The 20,610-nt window shown below is 38.8% G+C and overlaps 1 protein-coding gene across 5 annotated transcripts in view; it reads right to left on the bottom strand.

Annotated features, from left to right (window-relative positions):
- The window catches only part of MID1 (midline 1), a 257,614-nt gene that overhangs the window by 2,122 nt on the left and 234,882 nt on the right, over positions 1-20,610 (bottom strand). For all 5 annotated transcript variants that reach the window (XM_031060407.1, XM_031060408.1, XM_031060406.1 and 2 more), the window contains 4 exons: positions 19,974-20,101; positions 11,747-11,890; positions 3,240-3,401; positions 1,019-1,226 (listed from right to left, as the gene is read on the bottom strand). In XM_031060407.1, coding sequence (XP_030916267.1) covers positions 1,019-1,226; positions 3,240-3,401; positions 11,747-11,890; positions 19,974-20,101 — 642 coding nt within the window. The remainder of the gene's footprint in view (positions 1-1,018; positions 1,227-3,239; positions 3,402-11,746; positions 11,891-19,973; positions 20,102-20,610) is intronic.

Here is a 20,610-nt window from a genome sequence, read left to right as displayed (position 1 = left end):
CATTTTCAAATATGTTTTGCCAGATGTTGGTGTGGTTTTCAGATTCAAATGAACATTTTTGAGACTGGGTTTCAGGCCAAGCTAAGCAACTGTAGGTGAAGACATTTGCTCCACAAACCATAATTTATGGCAAGATGTGCAGGGCAGAAGGATTGTGAAAATATTCTCATTAAAGGATACTGAGGAAAAATACCTGATTTGTCATATATAACAGAAATGTAAAAGTTCCTCACGTTCTAGAGACACTGCAGTATTTGTTGGACTTTCAACCAACAGAGATTAATCTGCCATAAGTTTTTTCCCTCCTTCCTTAGCACTGGCACAGACAAACAGCATTTTACTTCTTTGAGACAGTGGGAAATACCTGAAGACCCCACTGATTTTTCCACTCCATTAACTTTCATCATGATGTCTTTGAATACCAAAGGATAACATCTCTTCCACTGACTAAAGGCCCTCTGAAATACATCCCCGTATGACACAGAGGATCATTCAGAAGTGAAGGAAAGCAGTCTTCTGTTTCCTGCCCCTTGCTTCATTCCCTGGGGCACAGACCTACAGCTCTGCTGCTTCATGTCCCCTTCCCAAAAGCAAATCTGACTCTGCCCCTGTTAAACTGGATCATCAAGTTGCCCTCAGTTTTATTTATTTTTTTCATTGTGAAGGACAGAAAATCTTTTACATTTAGTAGAGAAATGATCACATTTACAAAGTTATCTCTGTGTAAACAAGATGAAAGTTTTCCATCCCTCAAATTAAAAAAAAAAAATCTTAATATATGTTGTATGTGGGTTCAAAAAACAGCCAACCCTAGCTGTGGAGTAAAAGTCCAGTGAAGGCTGCTAAATACAAAGATGCATAATCTGACAAGTTTATTTCTGGAGTCCGAAAATACGTGCTTGGCCTGCTCTTATACTGCTCCTGATGTCTCTGCTACTGGTTTCTGTCAGAGAAACTGTGCCAGCACCTGTGTGTTGGGAACCAGTGCTTCTTTTCCCCTATATTTTATTATACGTACCACGTGCTCCCGCTTATCACCACTTCCCAGTAGTGCCGCCCGCTGTCGATGAACACGTTGCCCGCTACCCCGTAGCTCCCCTGGCTTGTGAATCGCTCTGGTGTGTGACTCTTCTTGGATGATGTTTCATCCCGTTCCACTGTCAAGTTATCATGAGACACTTTCAATTTTCTATGAGCAGATTTGGGGTCCAGTTTAAATGGCTGACCTAGAGATGCAGAGACAATGATGACAGAAGAATGGTTTGGCTTTGATTTTTAAAAGGAGAGTGGATTAGCAAGCCTCTAAGAAGCCCACAGGATTACACAACCATATTAATTTCCTCCTCTCAAGCATTCTTGAGACAGACTAACCTATCCAGCTCCCTGCAATAGCTAGTTTCTATTGCATTGTCAGTTCACTGTCAACTTCATTGTGCGCTAACTTCCCCGTGTTGATAATCCCTGAAAAGAGCCCTGCATAATCATCATGTCCATTATCTCCGACCTAGAGGTAACCAGAATACTCTAATTCTTGCATGTAATTGAAACCAATATACGTGCTAATAAAGGTCTGAGGGTTGCTTTTTTCACAGCATATTAGATTTAGAATAACTTGTGTTCTATTAATTCTCTAGGCTCAAAGCTCCATAATAACATCTTCATCATTCCTACAAAAAGTATGTTTTCAAATCCCACAAAATGAGTTTGAATATAAGAAGAACTAGACTTGTCTCTTTGTTCACTGACAGCTTTATTTGTAACAAGCACAGTCAACAATTCAGGATTGCTTTGGAAGGATGCCCATGTGGTGCTGGATACTGTGCGTTAAAAGGAAGGAAGTGAACTGTAACTTGGTCCAAATAGTATGGTGCAATAACATTACTCAGGCTGTTGCTCTTGGCAAGTATCTTCGGCTGTAGCACAAGGTTTGTAGACAATAACAGGAAGCTTTTTGGTAAACCAAACCTTCTAGATATACAAAGCCCACCACAATTCTGACAGGCTTGCTCATTGTGTCAGAAAGCAGAACGATCATTTACCTCCACCAAGAGACAACCAGAAAAGTACAACTCCACAAGTGGTCCAGCAAAGCACTTTTCTCTTCTGTCTTGCATACCAAAGGGAAAAACATGTAATCAGATGATTTGATGGCATGCACAGAAAATTTAAATTAGATCTCTCATGAAGCCTGTGTGAGGCACTGGCACATGTACTTAAAATAAGATGTAGACTGTTCAGGGTTATCTACTTTTGAAATGTGCATTTAACTACATATTATGACCAAACATAGAATAAACCCTTTGCAAAGTATTTGGGGACTATTTCTTACTACCTGACAGCAGTAACATAACCTCCTGCCTGCCTTTCTGACTGCTTAGAGCCTTTGTGTGCTGGAGCAGTATCTGAAGGATGCCTCTCTGTACTAAATTGTGTCTGGTCACAGGTTAATAGCAAACAGGAGGAAATCAGAAAGGTGTACATGCCATTCTCTTCAGACTCCTTCTTGCACCAGTCACTATCACCCCTCTTCAAGAACCCTCCCCTACAATAAGCAGGTTTCAGAAGATTCCAGCGCACAAATTCCAGTGTTTTCCTTCCAGCCCTCAGAACTGCCCATGATGACTACACGACTGAAGGATTAGCTTGTGCAAGAGGAAAAAACAGCTGAAAACTGGTCTTAAAATTGCTATTCTACATCTGCTAATAATTTGAGTAACCATTGTTTTTTTGAAGTGGGATCTCTGACTAGTCTATCACCTTGCTGAACTCCATAAAAAATTGAGGGAGTTGAAGCTAAGAAGTTTTCCAGTGTCCGAAAAAAGAGATAATTTTGGAGGATAAAATTAGACTAGCAATTATCTTATGAACACTACACAAAAATAAAATGTTTCACTGCAAACATAAGAAAAGTTTTTGCTTTGTAGAGGGGAAAAAATAGAGAGGATATTAAAACAAAACCACGAAAGAGTATTTTCAACCATTTCACGTACGATGGCTTTGTTCCTAGGCGGTATTTCTAGTGATCAAACTACAGGTACATCTCTCAAAAAAAACCAACATATTTTCTGCACTACAGAAGACTAAGGCAGTCTTGAATTATATAAAATAAGTGGCTTTCATTCTGGAAACCACTTAAAAAAGTTGAACTTCTCTGTCCCCTTGTATTTTCCAAAGATCAGACCTAAAAAGGAAGGCCAGAAAGGAGAAGACTCCGTGCATCCTGATCTGGTGTTACTCACTGTTTGTCTTGAGCTTGCCAGGCTCGCTGCTGCGGCTGCCAGCCTGATTGATGGCCTTGACAATGAAGATGTACTTTGTGCCACTCTGTAACCCGTGCACCGTGTAGTGGTTCTGTTTGATATTAGGAACAATCATCCAGCTGTCGGCTGAGTTGCATAAACCTGCAATTTTGAACAGAGCACATCAGTCATAGGATACAAAACACACAGAGGTACATTTAGAGTATTCCCAGGCACCCAACGACCAATATGAGCTTTGCTTCTGTACCTTTTAAAGTGTTGTTATATTTACTGAGCCACTACTTAAAGTCACTAATTCATTTTATTAACCCACAGCCAAGGCACCTTTTAAATTCTTGCTATGTGAAGTGAACCATAAAAAGAGGGCATTTAAGAAATGGCTCAGTGGAGACACTAGCAGTCTGAGATTTTTCATATCCCAGCACAAGGCATTCTTTATTGCTTAAGAACTGGAGGATTATGGAGATCCCATCAATCTACTGTTTGGATTAATGAACTCAGTTTAAACCTCAGAAAATGAACGTGAGCAGTAAAGCCAGGAGGGCTGGGGAGGCACCTTTGCTGACAGTCCCCAGGTATGCATTCTTCAGAACCTGAAGAAAATCATGGGAGGCCAAAGAGGGTAGAGCATGGGCTTCAGGGAAACCTTTGGCTCTTGCACTTCAGACTTTGCCAGAAAGTAATCTAAGCCAGTAAATTTAATGGATGCAACTTTCTGATTTATGTCCTCATGCTGAGATGCCAGCTGGGAAAGAGCTGGAAAATTTTCCATTTATAAACATTTTTTGGTTTATATTTGGTTTACATTTGATGCCTACCACAGAAGTATAACACAGGAAATAAGTAAAATAAGGCAGTACCAATATCATAAACAAATCAGGAAAATACCCTATTAAAATGAACTTTTTAATCTTCGTAAGTTTTTCCTACTGTGATACAAATGCAATGGCAGTCAATCACCCATACATACAGTTCCATCACTGTATATTTGGAACAGCTCCTGGTCTAATGGATTCCGCAGCCTCTTATTGTAGATGTTTACATAAAGAAAAAATTTAACATTTATGAAGAGTATATCTATTCACAACATTTTATATGGTTTTACAGCCAGAAATAGATGCAAGTGGAAGTGTATGCATGTGTGCACATATGTAAAGTTGGAAAATATAACAGAGAAAAGCTGAGACTTCTTGGCCTCTGTCTTTACTGGGCACAGAACACATTATGGAAACTGCTGTTATTTACAGACAGCTTTCAGCTTTTAATGAATGTTCTAACAGCAAACCACTCATGAAGACAATCTTTTAGAACTCAGTAGTAATTCAGCTTTTCACATCAGACAATATGAAAACTTCATGTAAAATAAAATTTAAAGGCTACTGGTTACAAAACTTGAAAGAAACAGATCTGTGATATGAGTTTGCAGACTCATAGACAATTCATGGCCATACAGTGAGATTCCTTCCTAATGTGATACGTGCTTTTCATAATAAAAGATCATTAGAAACAGAATTTAAATTCCAAATTTCAATCTAAGCATTATGATGTTTGTGTCTCAAAATTCTCTTGCAGTACAAAGCATTTTTGAGAGGCAGGCAGAACAGAGATTCATCCTGCTGCACAAATGGGTAACTGTGGGACAGTTTCAGGTTAGATTTATACTATCTTGCCACCTAATGAAGAGCTACAATGCCTAACCTATTTTTCTGTGCTCTGAGGAAAGGCAGAAATCAGTGAGTAGTTTCTTTCAGTTCCCCAGTTGTGAACATCCTACCAACTGCAAATGCCTCTCTTTTCTTGTCCACAGAGGAAGCCAAGGTGATCAGCATAGGTGAGATCTCAAATTTCAGGTATCTAAAATGATGTGAGATGAGTCACCCATTTGTAGATAATTTAAATATATATGATTGTATAGAACAATTATCTGCCTTTGTCATGAAGAGAAAGGACCTGCTTCATACCCCATGGTAACCCCACCACTTGTAGTGAACTTCTTAAAGCAACGTCCCTCCATGTCTTCTCTCACTGAGCCCTACACACCAAATTATATGTATTTTTTTAGGCTGTGTGTGAATGGGTTTCCTATGAGGAAGAAAGAAAATAAAGGAAGCAGCTTCCTGACATAAAATATTTCACTGACTACTCAGAGGAAATCTCATCTTTTCCCAGTTTGCCACAGATATTAATCCCACACTCCTGTACCTGAACTACCACATTGATTTTGCATTGATTTTGCATAAGACTATCCCTTACTGGTGCTATTGCAAAATAAATTAAAGTATGTTAAAATAAAACAAAATTAAGCACTGGTTTTAAAAGGAATTTAATATGATCAAGGAGTCTTTAACTAAAATACCTCTGATAGGATACCAAATAGGATATGACAATAAGCAGGATGGATACAGACAGTGGTCCTAGAAGTGTCTTCTCCAACCACAACCACCCTTTGAAAGGAAATTCTGTGGTATGTATAAGCCATATATAAACTGACCATTATGCAGACACAGAAATGCCCAGACTTTTGCTAACTCATCTAAAAACTAGTTTTGTATTATTCACTACAACTCTCTAATGGGCACATTTTTAAGACTTTCATTACACTTTTTATAATACCCTCCAGAGGCTGATTGCTCCTTAACAAAGTATAAAACTTTGATCCACATAAGTATATAAAGGACAGTAAAGGAACTGTTGCATTGCTATGAGTCTCCTCTCAAGTTCATCCCCTCCTCCTGGATATGTGGATTTATGCATACCAAATAATCATTGAAGGCCTTACCTACCCTAAACACTCTGTGCAGTCAATAGAGAGAGCCATTGGAAAGTTAACATTTGATGGCTTAGGTCGAAATAGAGTATTTCATTTGAATTCTATTTCATACAGGAAAGATTATTTCCGAATGTGGCCGTGACCTGACTCATGTTCTAGAGGAAAGCACTATCCTCTTTGATGACAGAATACATCTTAGGTTTCTTTTCTTTGTCCTTCCACTCTTAGGCATCCCAGACTACTGATGTGCAATAAATGCTGGATGTGCAGTGACTGACTTGGTTATTTTACTTGACAAACCTTGTTGGCTTAAAAAGCTCAGCTCTTGCCTATGCACCAAAGGGCTCAATGATACGTTCTTGTGCTTTCTGACTGTAAGCTCTTTGATAACAGGCTTTAAACTGTACTTGGATTCAAAAACCTGGGAATGAAGTATTGATCATGCCAAACTACAAGTCCAAACTCCTTCAAAAGGGAGAATAGTTACTTGTGGCAGCCAAGTTAAGCATTTACTGATGAAAGAATAATTTGTCACTGCATCAAAGGAATTTGTCTCCAGTTATGCCCTGTCAGGACAGCCTTTCTTCTCTGAATACAAAAGAATATGATTAAGGAAGTTCAGGGAAATGAACAAGCAGCCTGATCACACTGGCATCCAGGGGAAGTGTTTGCCCTCTCTGTTCCCTGCCGGTGGCAGCAGGTGAAGTGGAAAGTACACATGTCCTCACTGGGGCAACAGCAGGAGCCAAGGGTCTCCCATTGTACCCACTCCTAATCCAGGCTGCATTCAGGTTTCTTGTTTCAAAAACCCAGGGCTTTTTACAGGGTTATGCAGATGGTAAAACAATGTATTTTAAAACTGTAGCCTACAAAAATGTAGAGAATTTAAATTACATCCTGGAAGGGTGCAGTGAGCACAGTGATGTCCATACAGGATGTGTGAGTTTTCAAAACAAGTTTCTCAGAGTCTGGAGGTAATAATTTGTAAAGCTATTTCCCTGGTGTTGGCTGTTGATGCACTTTAAAAAACAGATGGGAAAAATCCCAAGGTGTAAATCCTCCTAAAATTTACACTGATAGATTTTAATAAAATATATTTTCTTGAAAACTGGAAAAGGAGCACAAAAGTCATGGGAAGGTTATTTAATCTCTTGAGTATTTTAATTATTGTAAAATGTTTTATTTAAATAAATTATTACCAATTCAAATTGGTAAAGCAAATAAGGTAGGTGAAAGTAACAAATAGCTCTCCACCCCCACTCTTCATTCCCATCTGAAAAAAAAATATGCAGGATTTCTGAAAAACACATTGATTTTTTTTTTAAGAAATACCGACTTTTTATACTTTTAAAGATGCAGAAGTTTTCCTGGTTTTATCCCAAATTTGCTTTTGTGCCATTAAAAATTCTCACTAAAATCTCTAGTAGAAATCTGAAGACTGTAAGGAATCTTATTAAATTTTATTTTTATCAAAATAAAACTTCCAGAAAAAGGTAAAGTCTAGAATATTAAAAAATTATTTGGTGAATCATAAATTCACAATTTTTCATTGAAGCTTGGGCTCCTAATTGTCTTAGGTCCTTCCAAAAACTTTTATCCTCTCTCAAAGGAAGAGAAGTCCTGTAACAGTGAAAAGGTTCTGACAGTAGTACACTGTATCCTTCACAGAGTGATTTTTTTAGAAATTAGACTATATAACTAATTATCCCTGATTTCTTTTACAAGGTAAGAGAGAATGATTTGCTGCTCTTCGTCAAGAAGGGAGAGATGTATTTTTCCTGAAGAATCTTGCATCAGAGCTAGAGAAAAATTTGAACCATCCTGAAACACACTTTAAAAAATCCATGGTGTTAAAAAAGGGCACACTCAATGAATACTTCAAAATCTATTGAAATGCGGTAATGAAATTGTAATGCATGTTAGTTAGCTCGTGACAAAGTAATTTTAAAAGCTTTTACCTATTCAGATTGCAGGTGATTAGCTGCCTCTCAGAAATGCAAATGCACAAATGGTATAACTCCGAGGACAACTGCTTTAGTAAAAGCCTACTTAATCTAGAGCTCCGTGTTGCTCTTATGCACAGAGCAGGTCTGCCAAGCATTCAATAGCCAAGAAGTTTGGCCGCATTTGGAAATAATCTTTCCTGTATGAAATAGAATTCAAATGAAATACTCTATTTGGACCTTGGCCATCAAATGTTAACTTTCCAATTTTTCAGTTAATAAAAAAGAATATAGTTGATTATGTTGGATAGAAAGTATACTAAAAAAATATAGTATTGCTTGTTTTTGTTACTGAATTCTTAGCAATCTCTGGATGATATATGCCTCTGGTGGGGGAAATGTACTGTGAGTGGAAAGTGCAGTCAGGCTGGCTATGTGGTTTAAGAAACAGATACCAAAATAACAGCCTCCATTAGCACAGTAGGTGGGTATGTATGCAAAGTGATTCCTATTGTCTCCAGGGAAAAAGCTTGTGGGTTTAATGCACTACTTGAGCTACTCCCTGGTGACTAATTCATAGCTAAAAACCCACAGAACTGAAGTCAATCCATAAGCCTGTTTACATTATCTGCTATATGCAACTCACAATACCATTGGGAATTTCTGGGATGTGACAGAGAAATTAAAATACAGTTATGTGCAACAGCATGCATATGCCATAAATACGAGGAAATTTTTGCTAACCCAAAGTCTAAAATAGGATTAAAAAAAACCCAAAACACAAACCTATCTCCAGTTCATTAAAGCATGAAGGCTGCAATGCAGCACCTGTTAATGCCACTTACAGTGAGAGCAGCTCTCTGTGTTCAACAGCACTAGCAAGGTACACTGTGATATTCTAAGAACAGCCTTGGAAAGCCATTTGTAACAGGTGTGATGTTAAATCCTTCTGCAGGATCAAGCATAGCATGTAACAAAGTGAATAAACATCCAAGCAGTGTTCTGAGGATGGGATTGACAGGGCAAGAAGAAACGGTCCCAGGATGTACCAGGGGAGGTTTAGACTCGATATTAGGAAACATTACTTCATGGAAAGGCTCATCAAGCATTGGAACAGCCTGTCCGGGGCAATGGTGGTGTCACCATTCCAGGAGAGATTCAAAAGTCATGTGAATGTGACATTTAGGACCATGTTTTAGTGGTGGACTTAGCAGTGTTAAGTTAATGGATGGACTCAATGATCTTAGAGGTCTTTTCCAACCTAAGTGGTCCTATGATTCTATGATATTAGTGGGTAAATCTCCAATACCAGTGTAATTTGGAATGACCTGGGAGAATTTCATATTTTAGAAACCCAGGCAGGTTTGTAGCATGTTGGCAGGATGATCACCATTGGAGGGGTTCAAGTCTATAGTAAATAATGGTATTTAAAAAAAGGTTTTACAACATTTAGAAAGGCCTTTCACATATACTTACACATGCACGTATTTAATGTGGGTTAACATTATAGCTTTCAATTAAACCAGGATATTTGCATAAGAATTAGCTCTGTTAAAAAAACCTCAAAACAAAAATCCAAACAAAACAAAATAAAACCCAAAAATATCACCAAAAAAAGGAAGAGCCATTCTTTCATTTCTTTTTACTTTCATTTAAGGTCTTCAGAGCATTTTGCAAACTAAGTTTCTTACAGTGTTAATTTGTTTATTCTTCAAAGTTTTAATTAACTATTTTTGCAAAATGATAATATGAAAGTTCAGACTGCATACTGAGCACCTCATGCTATGCTTGAAAATTATAATGCATCCCTGAAAGCAGACTTATTGATATATGTTTTTCAGATCAAAGCTTTCACCTCCACATGGGAAACCTATACTACAGCCCAAAATAGAAATACCTTGTTATTTATTCCCTAGTAAGCAAGGAGTAAAATCCCACATCCCAAGGCTGTGGAAATGGCACACCTTTTGCTGATGCCATGTTCATACATAATGTGCAAGTCAATAATTGAATTGACTTGCACAGCATAAAGCCATAGATAAAAATGGACTAGAAAACAAGCAACACCGGCTTATCATTGTCGTCTCTGCTTGGTAGTGATTTATCAGAGAATGTTTTCCTTCCTTATCTACCTTGCTTCAATTTTTGAAAAATTACTATTAGACTTTTTTATTATCCAGCTTGCTCAGATGTAGAAGCATGTGTTGAAGTTTATTTGGGCTTTCCAACAGCCTTAAATTTTGCAGTGTGTTCTTCAAAATCAGACTCTTAAGGGAAACACTAAATGGAGGTTTTGACAAAATATTCATCAAATTTTCAATAATCCATCTTCTTTTTTCAGTCAGTCCTGAATACTGTAATACATTCACAGTATGCTACTTAAAAAAGGTATTAAGATGCCAGCACATGAATCCTCACATGTCCTTTCAGATGGCTTGGAAAATAAACTCCTGCTCAGTGATGGAGAGGATGAGGTGCACACAGTAACAGACGAGTCAGTGGGAGAGTTTGGCTCAGTACTCAAACTTGGCATAGACCATGCCATTTTTCCATTTACATAAAGCATGTAAACATGCCCACAGCACTGATTTTCATCAAAGTATCTCAACAAATTTTCTTATAAAAACGTTTTGCAAGAAGAAAAGCATTTCTGCCCTGTGTGACAACTAAGCCTATCTAGCTCAGTGCATGGCCAGGGTATTTGATGCTGGGGAAAGATGAGGGTGTACAAAGGTTTCAAGGAACAGGGAAAGCACACACTGATCATTTCTCACCTTGCTCTCCCAGGCATCAACAGCTTACAGCTCTGGCAATTCCAGAGCAACTTCACTGCACTTCATTGCTCTCAGTGTATTTTTCTTGCATGATCTGTCCAGGCATCTCTTGAACTCAAAAACACACCAACCCCCTGTGGTGGTGAGTTCCCTATTTAAATATGTGTTGACTTGAACAAACTCCACATTTTGATTGATTTGGCTCATTTCAGAATCCTTGTTTAATAAAACAAGTCTATGTCAGCTACTGGTATGCCCATTAAATATACAGCAACCAGGAAGAAGTTGAATGACTTCTCCAAATTCATATTCAGTGACCCCAATGATTGCAGAACACTGAATCCAGAAACGTTGACTTCCTGACCAAAGATTAGACAATATATTTTTTTTCTGTGAGGAAAAGTTATTTAACAATAAAGCAATCCAAAATCTAAGTAAATTCAGCCATTAAAGAAAGTCACAGACTCAAAACATAGAGTGTAGTCATAAAGAATTTGCTATAATACAAAATATACAATGTTTGTTAATCTCATTTTAAATAAAACCAAGTTAACTTATAAATTGTTGTTCCACTGATGTTTTCTGACTTAGCCTGTAGTTCAGTGAGACCTATGCTTTGTAGCCTTGAAGACAATAAAAATCAGAGGGAAGGACTTAATCTGTATTTCAGACAAAGGTCCAGATGTCAAGCTTATATAAATGACAATGGGGCTGCTGTTCTAACTAATGACCAGTTCAACACAGGCTCCCATGTGCACACAGCCTGACTAGTGCAGAGAGTGGAACTGAGATTTTTGAACTTGCTACATCTGCAAAAAAGGGACTTGGGATGCCTTTTCAAATCATTATTGGTTTGGATTGAAAATTTAGGCTTTAAATCCTTCTAGAAAATAATTTTTTCCTTTTGTTCTTGACATAGGAGTGTATTTATCATTAAAGACACTTGGGTTTCATAGAAACCATGAGGGAACACCAAGAAAAGAGAACGTTTATACTCACTAACAACGTTGGCTTGTCCAGTGAAGATGGTGTATTGCAGCTCATAAGAAACCACACAGAACTCATCATCTGAAGTCCAGTGCACAGTAATGGTATCATAGGAGGCTGTACAGAGCTCTTCTCGAATGGTGGGAGGGTTGGGAGCTGTGAGGTACAACACAGCAGGCACAGTCAGTGAAGTGTTTCCCCTCTCCCCTGAGATTAGGGGGTGTAGTTGATGTATGAGATTGTAGAAACATCATCCAACAGACTTTTCAACAACTTTTCACTAATTCCAGTGCTAACTTTGATTATCAATTAACTGTTAGGAAGGAATTATTAATAACAACATAAACACGTAGGATCTCCAGATTTTGAAAATATTTTGTATTAAAGTAGCTTTAGTTCCAGATGCCATAGAACAAGTGATGTATCTGTGTCACATTAGATGGATACAATGGCAAGTTACTTTTTCTAAGATTGTTCTGATCATTTCACCAAGCTTATCAAAATTTCATTGAAGCACATCAAGAGGGAGGGTCAACACTCTTTACTGTTGCTTTGGAAGCAGTGTTTGCCTACCCTATCTTACCAGAGATTGCCATAAGTGGTATTGTGGTGGTGCATCCTTCCTGGCCCTGCTCTAGGCTGCACTATGATCTGTCATTCATTAACAACAAGTATTTTAAAAGTATAATTTTGGGGAAGCTGCCAACACTCATACTTTCATGCCCAGTTTTCTCCTCTCTCCATTTTTATTGATCTCCTAGCTATCCTTTCTAACACAGATACATATAATTTCTGCGGGTTATAAAATTCACATTTTGCAGCATTAAGAAAAGAGTTCTTATCATAATATAATGACTGTATGAATATTACAAGCAAATAGTCACCCAGGAGCCCTCTGTCTCTCTGTTTTTATAATCAACAGGAATCTTTGTGTAGCAAGATATACAATCTTTTCCCATATTAACACATGAGTTTGTTCTAAAGACCTATTTAAAGTGAAACTTGAAGCAAATTACTGGGGTCTAATTTTCCTGTTCGCAATCTTTAAAAAGGCAAACACCTAAATAACAAAGAAATGAGTCTCTCTTCCTGAGGGATGTTCCTGCATGCTTGTCTCAGTGGGAGCTTCATTCCAAATCATCTTCCCTACAAGCCACATCATGAAAAGAAGAATCACAAATCCTTTTGCTTTAATAGTGTTTCTCCCAGCTGTCACAGAATGAAGAAGGAGGGCGCTCAAGCTGAAACAACCAAATTATGTCTGAATTAAAGGAAAAGGAAGGCAACTATGAATGTTTGTGGTTTGGTTTTGAGTTTCTTTTTCTGTCAGCTCTTTAACCTCTGATAGCCACAAATAATAGCCTCAAAAAAAGTCCATCTGAAGGAATTCCACCTTTACTTTTGCAAGATCTTATTTTTATGAAACATCATTTTTTTCCATCAAGAATTTTTATAGGTCATGTCTCTGGCTTACTGATGTATGTTCCCAAGGATTAGAGTGCAGACAGGTTCCCAAGCAGCCTCTTTTAACCAAGGGGCTTAAGGAAAAGTTCAAATGTGTTTCATGATATGACCATGATTTGTGATGCTCCAAATATTGAATCACAAAAGCCTACCAATGCTTTTTTTAAACTTGTAAGAAAAACCCTTGGGACAGAAGGGTATTAATGAAAAGAAATATAAATAAACTCAAGTAAGAGCAGCTATCTGTGAGAAGAATATAATCAAAATGTGGGAAAAAAAAGTTCCACACTTTTCTGAAAATATTAATGGTAATATCAGCTATGTTCCAAAAATGTATCCTGTAGAACAATCACTGGAGGTTTTAATTATTTTTTTATTCCTAGCTGGGGCTTCATTTCAATATTTTGCCTGCCCTTCAAAGGCCAAACAAAAACTGGAACAAGTGTTAATAACAAATATACAAGTAGATCAATTTTTATTTGTCTGATAGTGTTCAACTGAAGTTTTCTTCTGTCATCTCCTGCACCTAACAGCAAAACATTTAACTTGAGAAATGTACTTGTTATTATTTCAACACAGAAAATAAATATTAATTTATGGAAAACAAAAATTACTGAAGGTTTAATTAATTGCAAACTGCATTTCAGTAACACCTAAGCATCTTCAACTTCTCTGAAAATGGCATCCTAAGTTTGCTCTTTGTGTGCACACCTGGCCTTGTAGCTGCAAATCTACAGGCTTTCATGTAATGAAAATGTCTGAAAGAAATTTTAACTAAGAAAGACATATTTTCCCTGGCTCTTGTGATTAACCCGCACTCATCTGAGACTATATTGCATGAATTCAGCTCTTTGGCAACATTTATTTCATCAACCACTCAGAATAAAACAAATACACTTGCTTCTCCTACAGAAAGGCAGGCAACTCTACATTCAGATGCTTTGTTATGACAAAATAATGCAGCTGTCTGACTGCCAAATTCATCATTCCACAGCACATACTCCTTTAGAGAGTGTAAATTTGTAATGCAATTAAAGAGATTGACCTCAGCCAGTTAGCTTCATTCAGTACTGCATTTGGTAGACTGTGATTTGGTGAATTATTGAATTCACCAGTACTGTTACAGAGCTCTGTGCCATGGGAACCTCCTCAAAGACTTCAATGATCTCAAGGCTGCACCAGCAGGTTCCCCTCCCTGGCTCGGGTGTGCTTCAGCACTGCTCCGGAGGGGAAGCCCAGCAAGATTCCAGCCCAGCAGCGGAAGACACAATCTACTTCTCCACAGAGGATTAGAGCACATATCTGGGAGTGGCAACTGCTTCAGACACTCAGACTTTAATTTACAAGTTTTGTGAATCAACACTCTCTCACAAGACAGAAGAATCATTGCTGAAGGCTGTTTTACTTCATTTTACCTCAAAACTGAGTAAACACACTTAAAAAGTTAGTGACCACACCAAAAATGCCTGAAAGGCACTAATATTAGAAATGCAGTTCCTTAAATTTGCTCTCAGGAGTAACTGATCTCACAAGCATAACTACTCCCTTTCAACCCTTCTAGTTTAAGGCACCTTCCTTTCTGTGGCATCTGCATGGCTTTTGCTCTGAAGCAGAACTGACGGCTCACAGGGTCTGCTCACCTGAGGGACACTTTAGGGACACTGCCACCTCTCCCTGGTGAATTCCAGCATTAATGCAGTGTCTCCTGGGTATCTATTGAGATACTATCTAAATCCTCTCAGCACAAGGTCACAGAGATTGACTAAAACAACCTCAAATTAATTTTGTTTGCTCAGTTTCTCTCTCCCTGCTGTCATGCAGTGACTGACTTTGTAAAGATTCCTTACGGATTTTGATACTGAGTATCAAGACCTAAAAGAAGACCTAAGCAATCTGCTTGAATTAATGGTGCTAGAAATATCCATATTGCTGGTATGACTGTGAGGGAGTTGCAGAGCTGCTCTGAACCTCTCTTTTAGATATTCATTACTGATTCCATAGTGTATCATGGCACTAGGCTGAATCAGCATGGAGGAATTGGAAAGCACATTGGAAAGTTTCATCAGATGTGGATACAAATTTTATGTATTACTAACTTGTCATGTGTGAGTTAGTACCAAGGGCTTGGTCATACATACAAACCATCTCAACTTAGTCTTTGGGCAGACCATTACACAAGCATTGTCTGGAATGGTCTTTGATCTTTCAGTGCTGAAAGGGTTAAGCAGTAAGACAGCTTGTCAAGAGTTTCCAGAACAAAGTTGTTTCTGTGTGAAAAAATTGCTGGCATATGCTAGGCAATACATATTTCTTTGTGCAGTCATAGGTGAAGCGATGGATGAAAAAAACTTATCATGGTTTCAGATAGGATTTCTGAAGCAGGGCAAATTGCAAGGTCAAAGAATGGATTCTCCTGCAATTGATTTCAAAGTATTAGGACACAAACCAAGCATTTTTTATTCACAATGTACAAAAAAGTCCTTATGACAGTAATATTGTGCAGAGAGTTTTCAAGTCATACGTATTGCCTGGGTCTAGCTAGATACATGTCTAGAGAAAGATGGTTTCCAGATGAAGAGCTTGAGCAACTGTTAAGATAAGAATGCTTTCAAAAGACATCAAGGCTATATATAGAGAGAATAGAACAGGCAGATGAAGATTAAAAGTATTGTTTTAATATACTGAGCTTGATATCTCAATGTCTGGCTGGCAACTTTCAAAAAGATATCAGAGATTTTTTTTGGATAGCAGAAGCTTTGGGCAGACATCTACGTAAATGATAAGCACAAACTAGTTACGTTTATGTTTTCAGTAAAGACATAGACTAGGAAGAAAGAAAGATAAGGTTGGGGATATGGAGATTGAAGAAGATCTGACAAATATTATACTGGGAAGAACCAAAGGAGAAAAAATCTCCAGGAGACAGCCAAGGTCAATTGTTTCAAAAGCAACTGACAGCAGAGATAATGAACCTGGAATTTAGGTTTTGACGTTTTGTTCAGAAGTAGTACAGATGACAGTCATAAGGTAGACTTCTTCACTTAATTCACAGCATAGATCTATGGCTAGGATGTACAAATGGTCTTTTTTTTACTTAACTGTGAAATGTGATAAAAGTAAAGCCAAATTCACTCTGTCACAGTATTTGGTTTATGATCTATGAAAATTCCATGCACCAATCTGAAAGGAGTAATATAAAGCTTTCTCTGGAATTTCTGGACAACAGTGGAGAATAATCAAATGCATTTCACTCTTGGGATTATATATATATGTGTGTATATATATACATGTATACCTATAGCTCATGTATACTTATTTACATATATTTACATAAATGTATTTTAACTGTCTGCATAGGTTGCATTTTATGCTCAGATCATTTGGACATGTGCTTTACATTTTGTCACTGCAGCCATATGCTATTTATTAATGTGAAGAAAATCCATTTAGAACTGTTTTTCACTGGGCATCAAGGATAAAAATGGTTTGTTAGGAAAAAAAAACCATGCTAAAATACTTGATATGTATGCAAGCTTCTTTAGACTGCATTGTGAGCAATTTTTTAAGACTGTGGATGAGTTAGGAGAAAGGCAGAGAAGGACCTATGTAAATGACACAATTATCATGATGGATCATAGAAAATATCTTTGTAGCAAGACAACCCTTCATTTTGGTACAGATATAACCTTCATTTTCTGCAGTGCACAGCAATTAAGTTGATAATATTGACATATGATGTACAAAGGGGAGAAGACCTGAGGGATGCAGGAACAGACTGCTAGACAGAATTAACCTCATATAACTTCACAGATCTAAACCACAGCTATCTGCATTTGAATAAGTACATCTATCCTCTGTTTGGAGACAACTGTGAGAAGTAGACAACTCCAGAATGGCGTCAAGTGCCTCAGTATATGTTCCTCAAAATGAGATGGTTATTTCTCTTTGATCATAAAGGAAGATGAGACTGATTATTTTAGAGGTCGATTGCTAGATTAGGGTGAATTAGTCAGTTTTTTGTTTTAATCCTTCATTTCCTTGGATTTTTATAAATTTAGGGTGAAGGCTGAATATGATGGCAAAATTCCTGCAGATTTAGAGAGGCAGACAACATAACATTTCACTGGTACTGTATAAGAAGCTGAAATTGATCTTATCACATTATTGTTGTGTTTTATTTACTTGACTATGTGTTAGACACTGCTTGTACTTATCTGTCACAAAGTGACAAAGAAATTCCTTGCAGATATAATTTCTCTTTTAGATATGGCAAGAATCCCACAGCTCCATCAGAGAAGAGTGCTGCTGCCCTGTGCATGCACCCAGTCTTGTGCTTCCCAGTATTAATCTATTCACTATTTATAGAATCACAGAATCAGAGAATACTTTGGATTGGGAGGAACCTTTAAAAGTCATCTGGCTCAATCTCCAGACAGTGAACAGGGACAGGTTGCTCAGTGTTCTGTCCAACTTGACCTTGAACGTTTCCAGGGATGGGACCGATACAGCCTCTCTGGCAACTTGCTCCAATGTCTCACCACTTTCATTTTAAAGATTTTTTCCTTATATGTAGTCTGAACTTACCCTCATTTGGTTTAGATCCATTACCCCATGTTCTTTCTCAACAGACACTACTAAAATGTTTTAAGTGCTGAACACCACAATGAGGAATCCTTGGATCCCTCTCATCTGCAGGCTGAACAGCCCTAACTTTCTCAGCTTTTCCCCTGAAGAAAAGCCAAAAGCCAGTCCTCTGCTTGGAATCCTCTGCTTGGAAAAGATAGTGGTTAGCAATGAGGAGGCTGCACCCTCACATTCTCCTGAGCTAACACAAGCATATCCTCTGAAAACTGTGACAAGTGAATGGACCCAGGAAGTGTTTTCCAATGCTTTTCTAACAGTGCTTTGTGCCTTTCATTGCAAATTCTTGCTGCTAACAGCAGATGCTTAAAGACGCTGCAAAATAAAAACCTACCACATCTCTTCTGTTTTCAATTGAGCTGGAATGAATTGTTCTAATTCTGGCATTGAAATCAAAACACCCTAAATTACAGTAATTTGTTTCTCTTTGTGAGTCATTGTACACTCTGAGACTACACATTACTGAGGCTTTCAGTAAGGGTCTAATCCTGTGGGCTTCCTCAGGCCAAAGACCTCAGTCAGGCGAGGTGGGGTTCTGCAGTGTGGAGATCCCATGCCACCGCCCGGCTCAGAGCACACCACACACTCTCTAGCCCCACAGATCCTCCAGTTCTGTGATGGGGGAAATTCACCGACATGAGAAAACATCTCTCACTGCTGAGCCTGTGATGTTGATTGCTTGAGCAGCTTCTGATTGCTCATGGGAACTCTGCCAGGCAGCAATCTGCTGCAGCAAGGAGGCAGCCCCAATGGACAGGGTAACACCTGGAGCATCCATCTCCTGGGAAATAGGGCTTGGTCCCTGCTCTCCCTCCTCTGGCTGCCCCAGGCTGAGCTCCAGCTGTTCTTTCACTTCACTCTGCTGCAGTGGCTTTTAATAATTTCTTAAACCTACTTCTTCACACTCTGGTGGTTAAGAACGCAAGTAGAGGAGGTGGGAAATGCATTCCAGCTGTTTGAAGAACCCAATGCTTCCTGGGGTGTTTTGGGGCTGTTGGAGATAATATATTCAGGATTAAGAGGGTATTTGGTTTATGTATCAATGTTTTGGAAGTGGCTGGACTGCAAGGGTTACCTCTGTCAGAAGAGATCAGGAGCTGACTCAGTATCAGACACAGACAGTCATAAGATCCACCTGCCACTGTCCAAAGCTGAGCCCACCACTAGTGCTGATAGTGCCTCTGTGATAGCACTTTAAAGAAAGGGGAAGAAAGGCTGTGCAGCAGTGGGGGCAGAGAGGAGTGAGAAAATGTGATAGAAGCAGCCCTGCAGATGCCAAGATTGGTGAAGAAGGAGGGGGAAGAGGTGCTCCAGGTGCTGGAGCAGAAATTCCCCTGCAGCCTGTGGTGAAGGCTGTGGTGATGCAGGCTGTTTCCCTGTAGCCCACAGAAGACTGCAGTGAAGGAGATGTCCACCAGCAGCCGTGGAGGACCCACACCGGAGCAGGCTGGTATGCCCTGGAGGAAGCTGCAGCCTGCAGAGAGAGTACCACAGGGGATTGAAGGTTTCTTATAGGAATTGTGGCCCACGGAGGACTCACACTGCTGCAGTCCACTCCTGAAGGACTCATCTGGCAGAAAGGACCCACTCTGGAGCAGTTGTTGGAGAATGGCGCCCTTGGAAGGGCCCATGTTGGGGAAGTTCATGAAGAGCTGCATGCTGTGGGAGAAAGCCCAGGCCAGAGCAGGGGAAGAGCACCAGGAGAAGTGGCAGAGATGATGTGTGATGAACTGACCACAGCCTCCATTCCTCATCCCCATGTACCACTTGGTGGGTAGCAGGTAGAAGAGCTGGGAGTGAAGTTGAGCCCAAGAAGGATGGAATGGGGAAAAGTTTTTTTGTTAGATTTATTTTTATTTCTCAGCGTCCTACTTTTACAATTAATTTGCAATAAATTACATTTATCTTCCCCAAGCTGAGCCTGTTTTGCCTGTAGCAGTAATTCTTGAGTGATCTTGTCCTTATCTCAACCCATGAGCTTTCATCTTATTTTCTCCCCTTACTGAGGAGATAGAGTGAGCACCTGGCAACCAGCCAAAGTTACAACCACAGGGAAAACTGAAGAAAATCCTATCACTACTATTTTATGAGGAATATATTATACTAGCACCTCAAGAAAAAAAAAAAAAAGTACCTGTAAGGTAATCAAGGCATTCCAACAATTTCTTCTCCCTGGTAAAATCAAGTGCGAAAGTATCAAAAGTATCATTGAGATTAATTTCAGGAATTAGAACCTGGGAGGATGCAGTTGCCATGGAAACCCTGTAATGAAAAGAAAAATGTCTTTTAGCACTCAAAACACAATGACTTATATCAAGGTGGACTTGATCAATATGGTTGTTACAGCTTCTAAAAAACTTGATAAAAGCTTATATATGTATTTTAATTATATGGTTTAAGTTAGGAACTTCTCCTGCCACTTTTATTTTTGACAGTAAGATCTCCAATATTTTTTTTTTACTGAGGTTAGGCCTATCATGCAGTATCAGATAAGATTTTAACAAAATATTGGCCAAATAACAATATCCCTTGAATTTTTCATTTTAATCACCCATTGAACCAAAGAAGAAAGAGCTCTATAATTAGCTGGTTTTAAGCAATCCTGACAGATGTTGCATCTCTCCCAACCCTTGTTTTCCCAAGCAGTTTCTTGCTCCAGGCACACTTTGGCACTGCTGTCCCAAGGGCTTGGTACAGTCCCCACAGCTCCTCAGCTGCTCACCACAGCACACTGCTGCTAACTTCAAAAGGCACAGGAGGGAGATAAAACA

Source organism: Geospiza fortis, unplaced genomic scaffold, assembly GCF_000277835.1.
Source record: "Geospiza fortis unplaced genomic scaffold, GeoFor_1.0 scaffold50, whole genome shotgun sequence".
Lineage (NCBI taxonomy): Eukaryota > Metazoa > Chordata > Aves > Passeriformes > Thraupidae > Geospiza > Geospiza fortis.
This window is presented reverse-complemented; position numbering and strand designations above follow the sequence as displayed.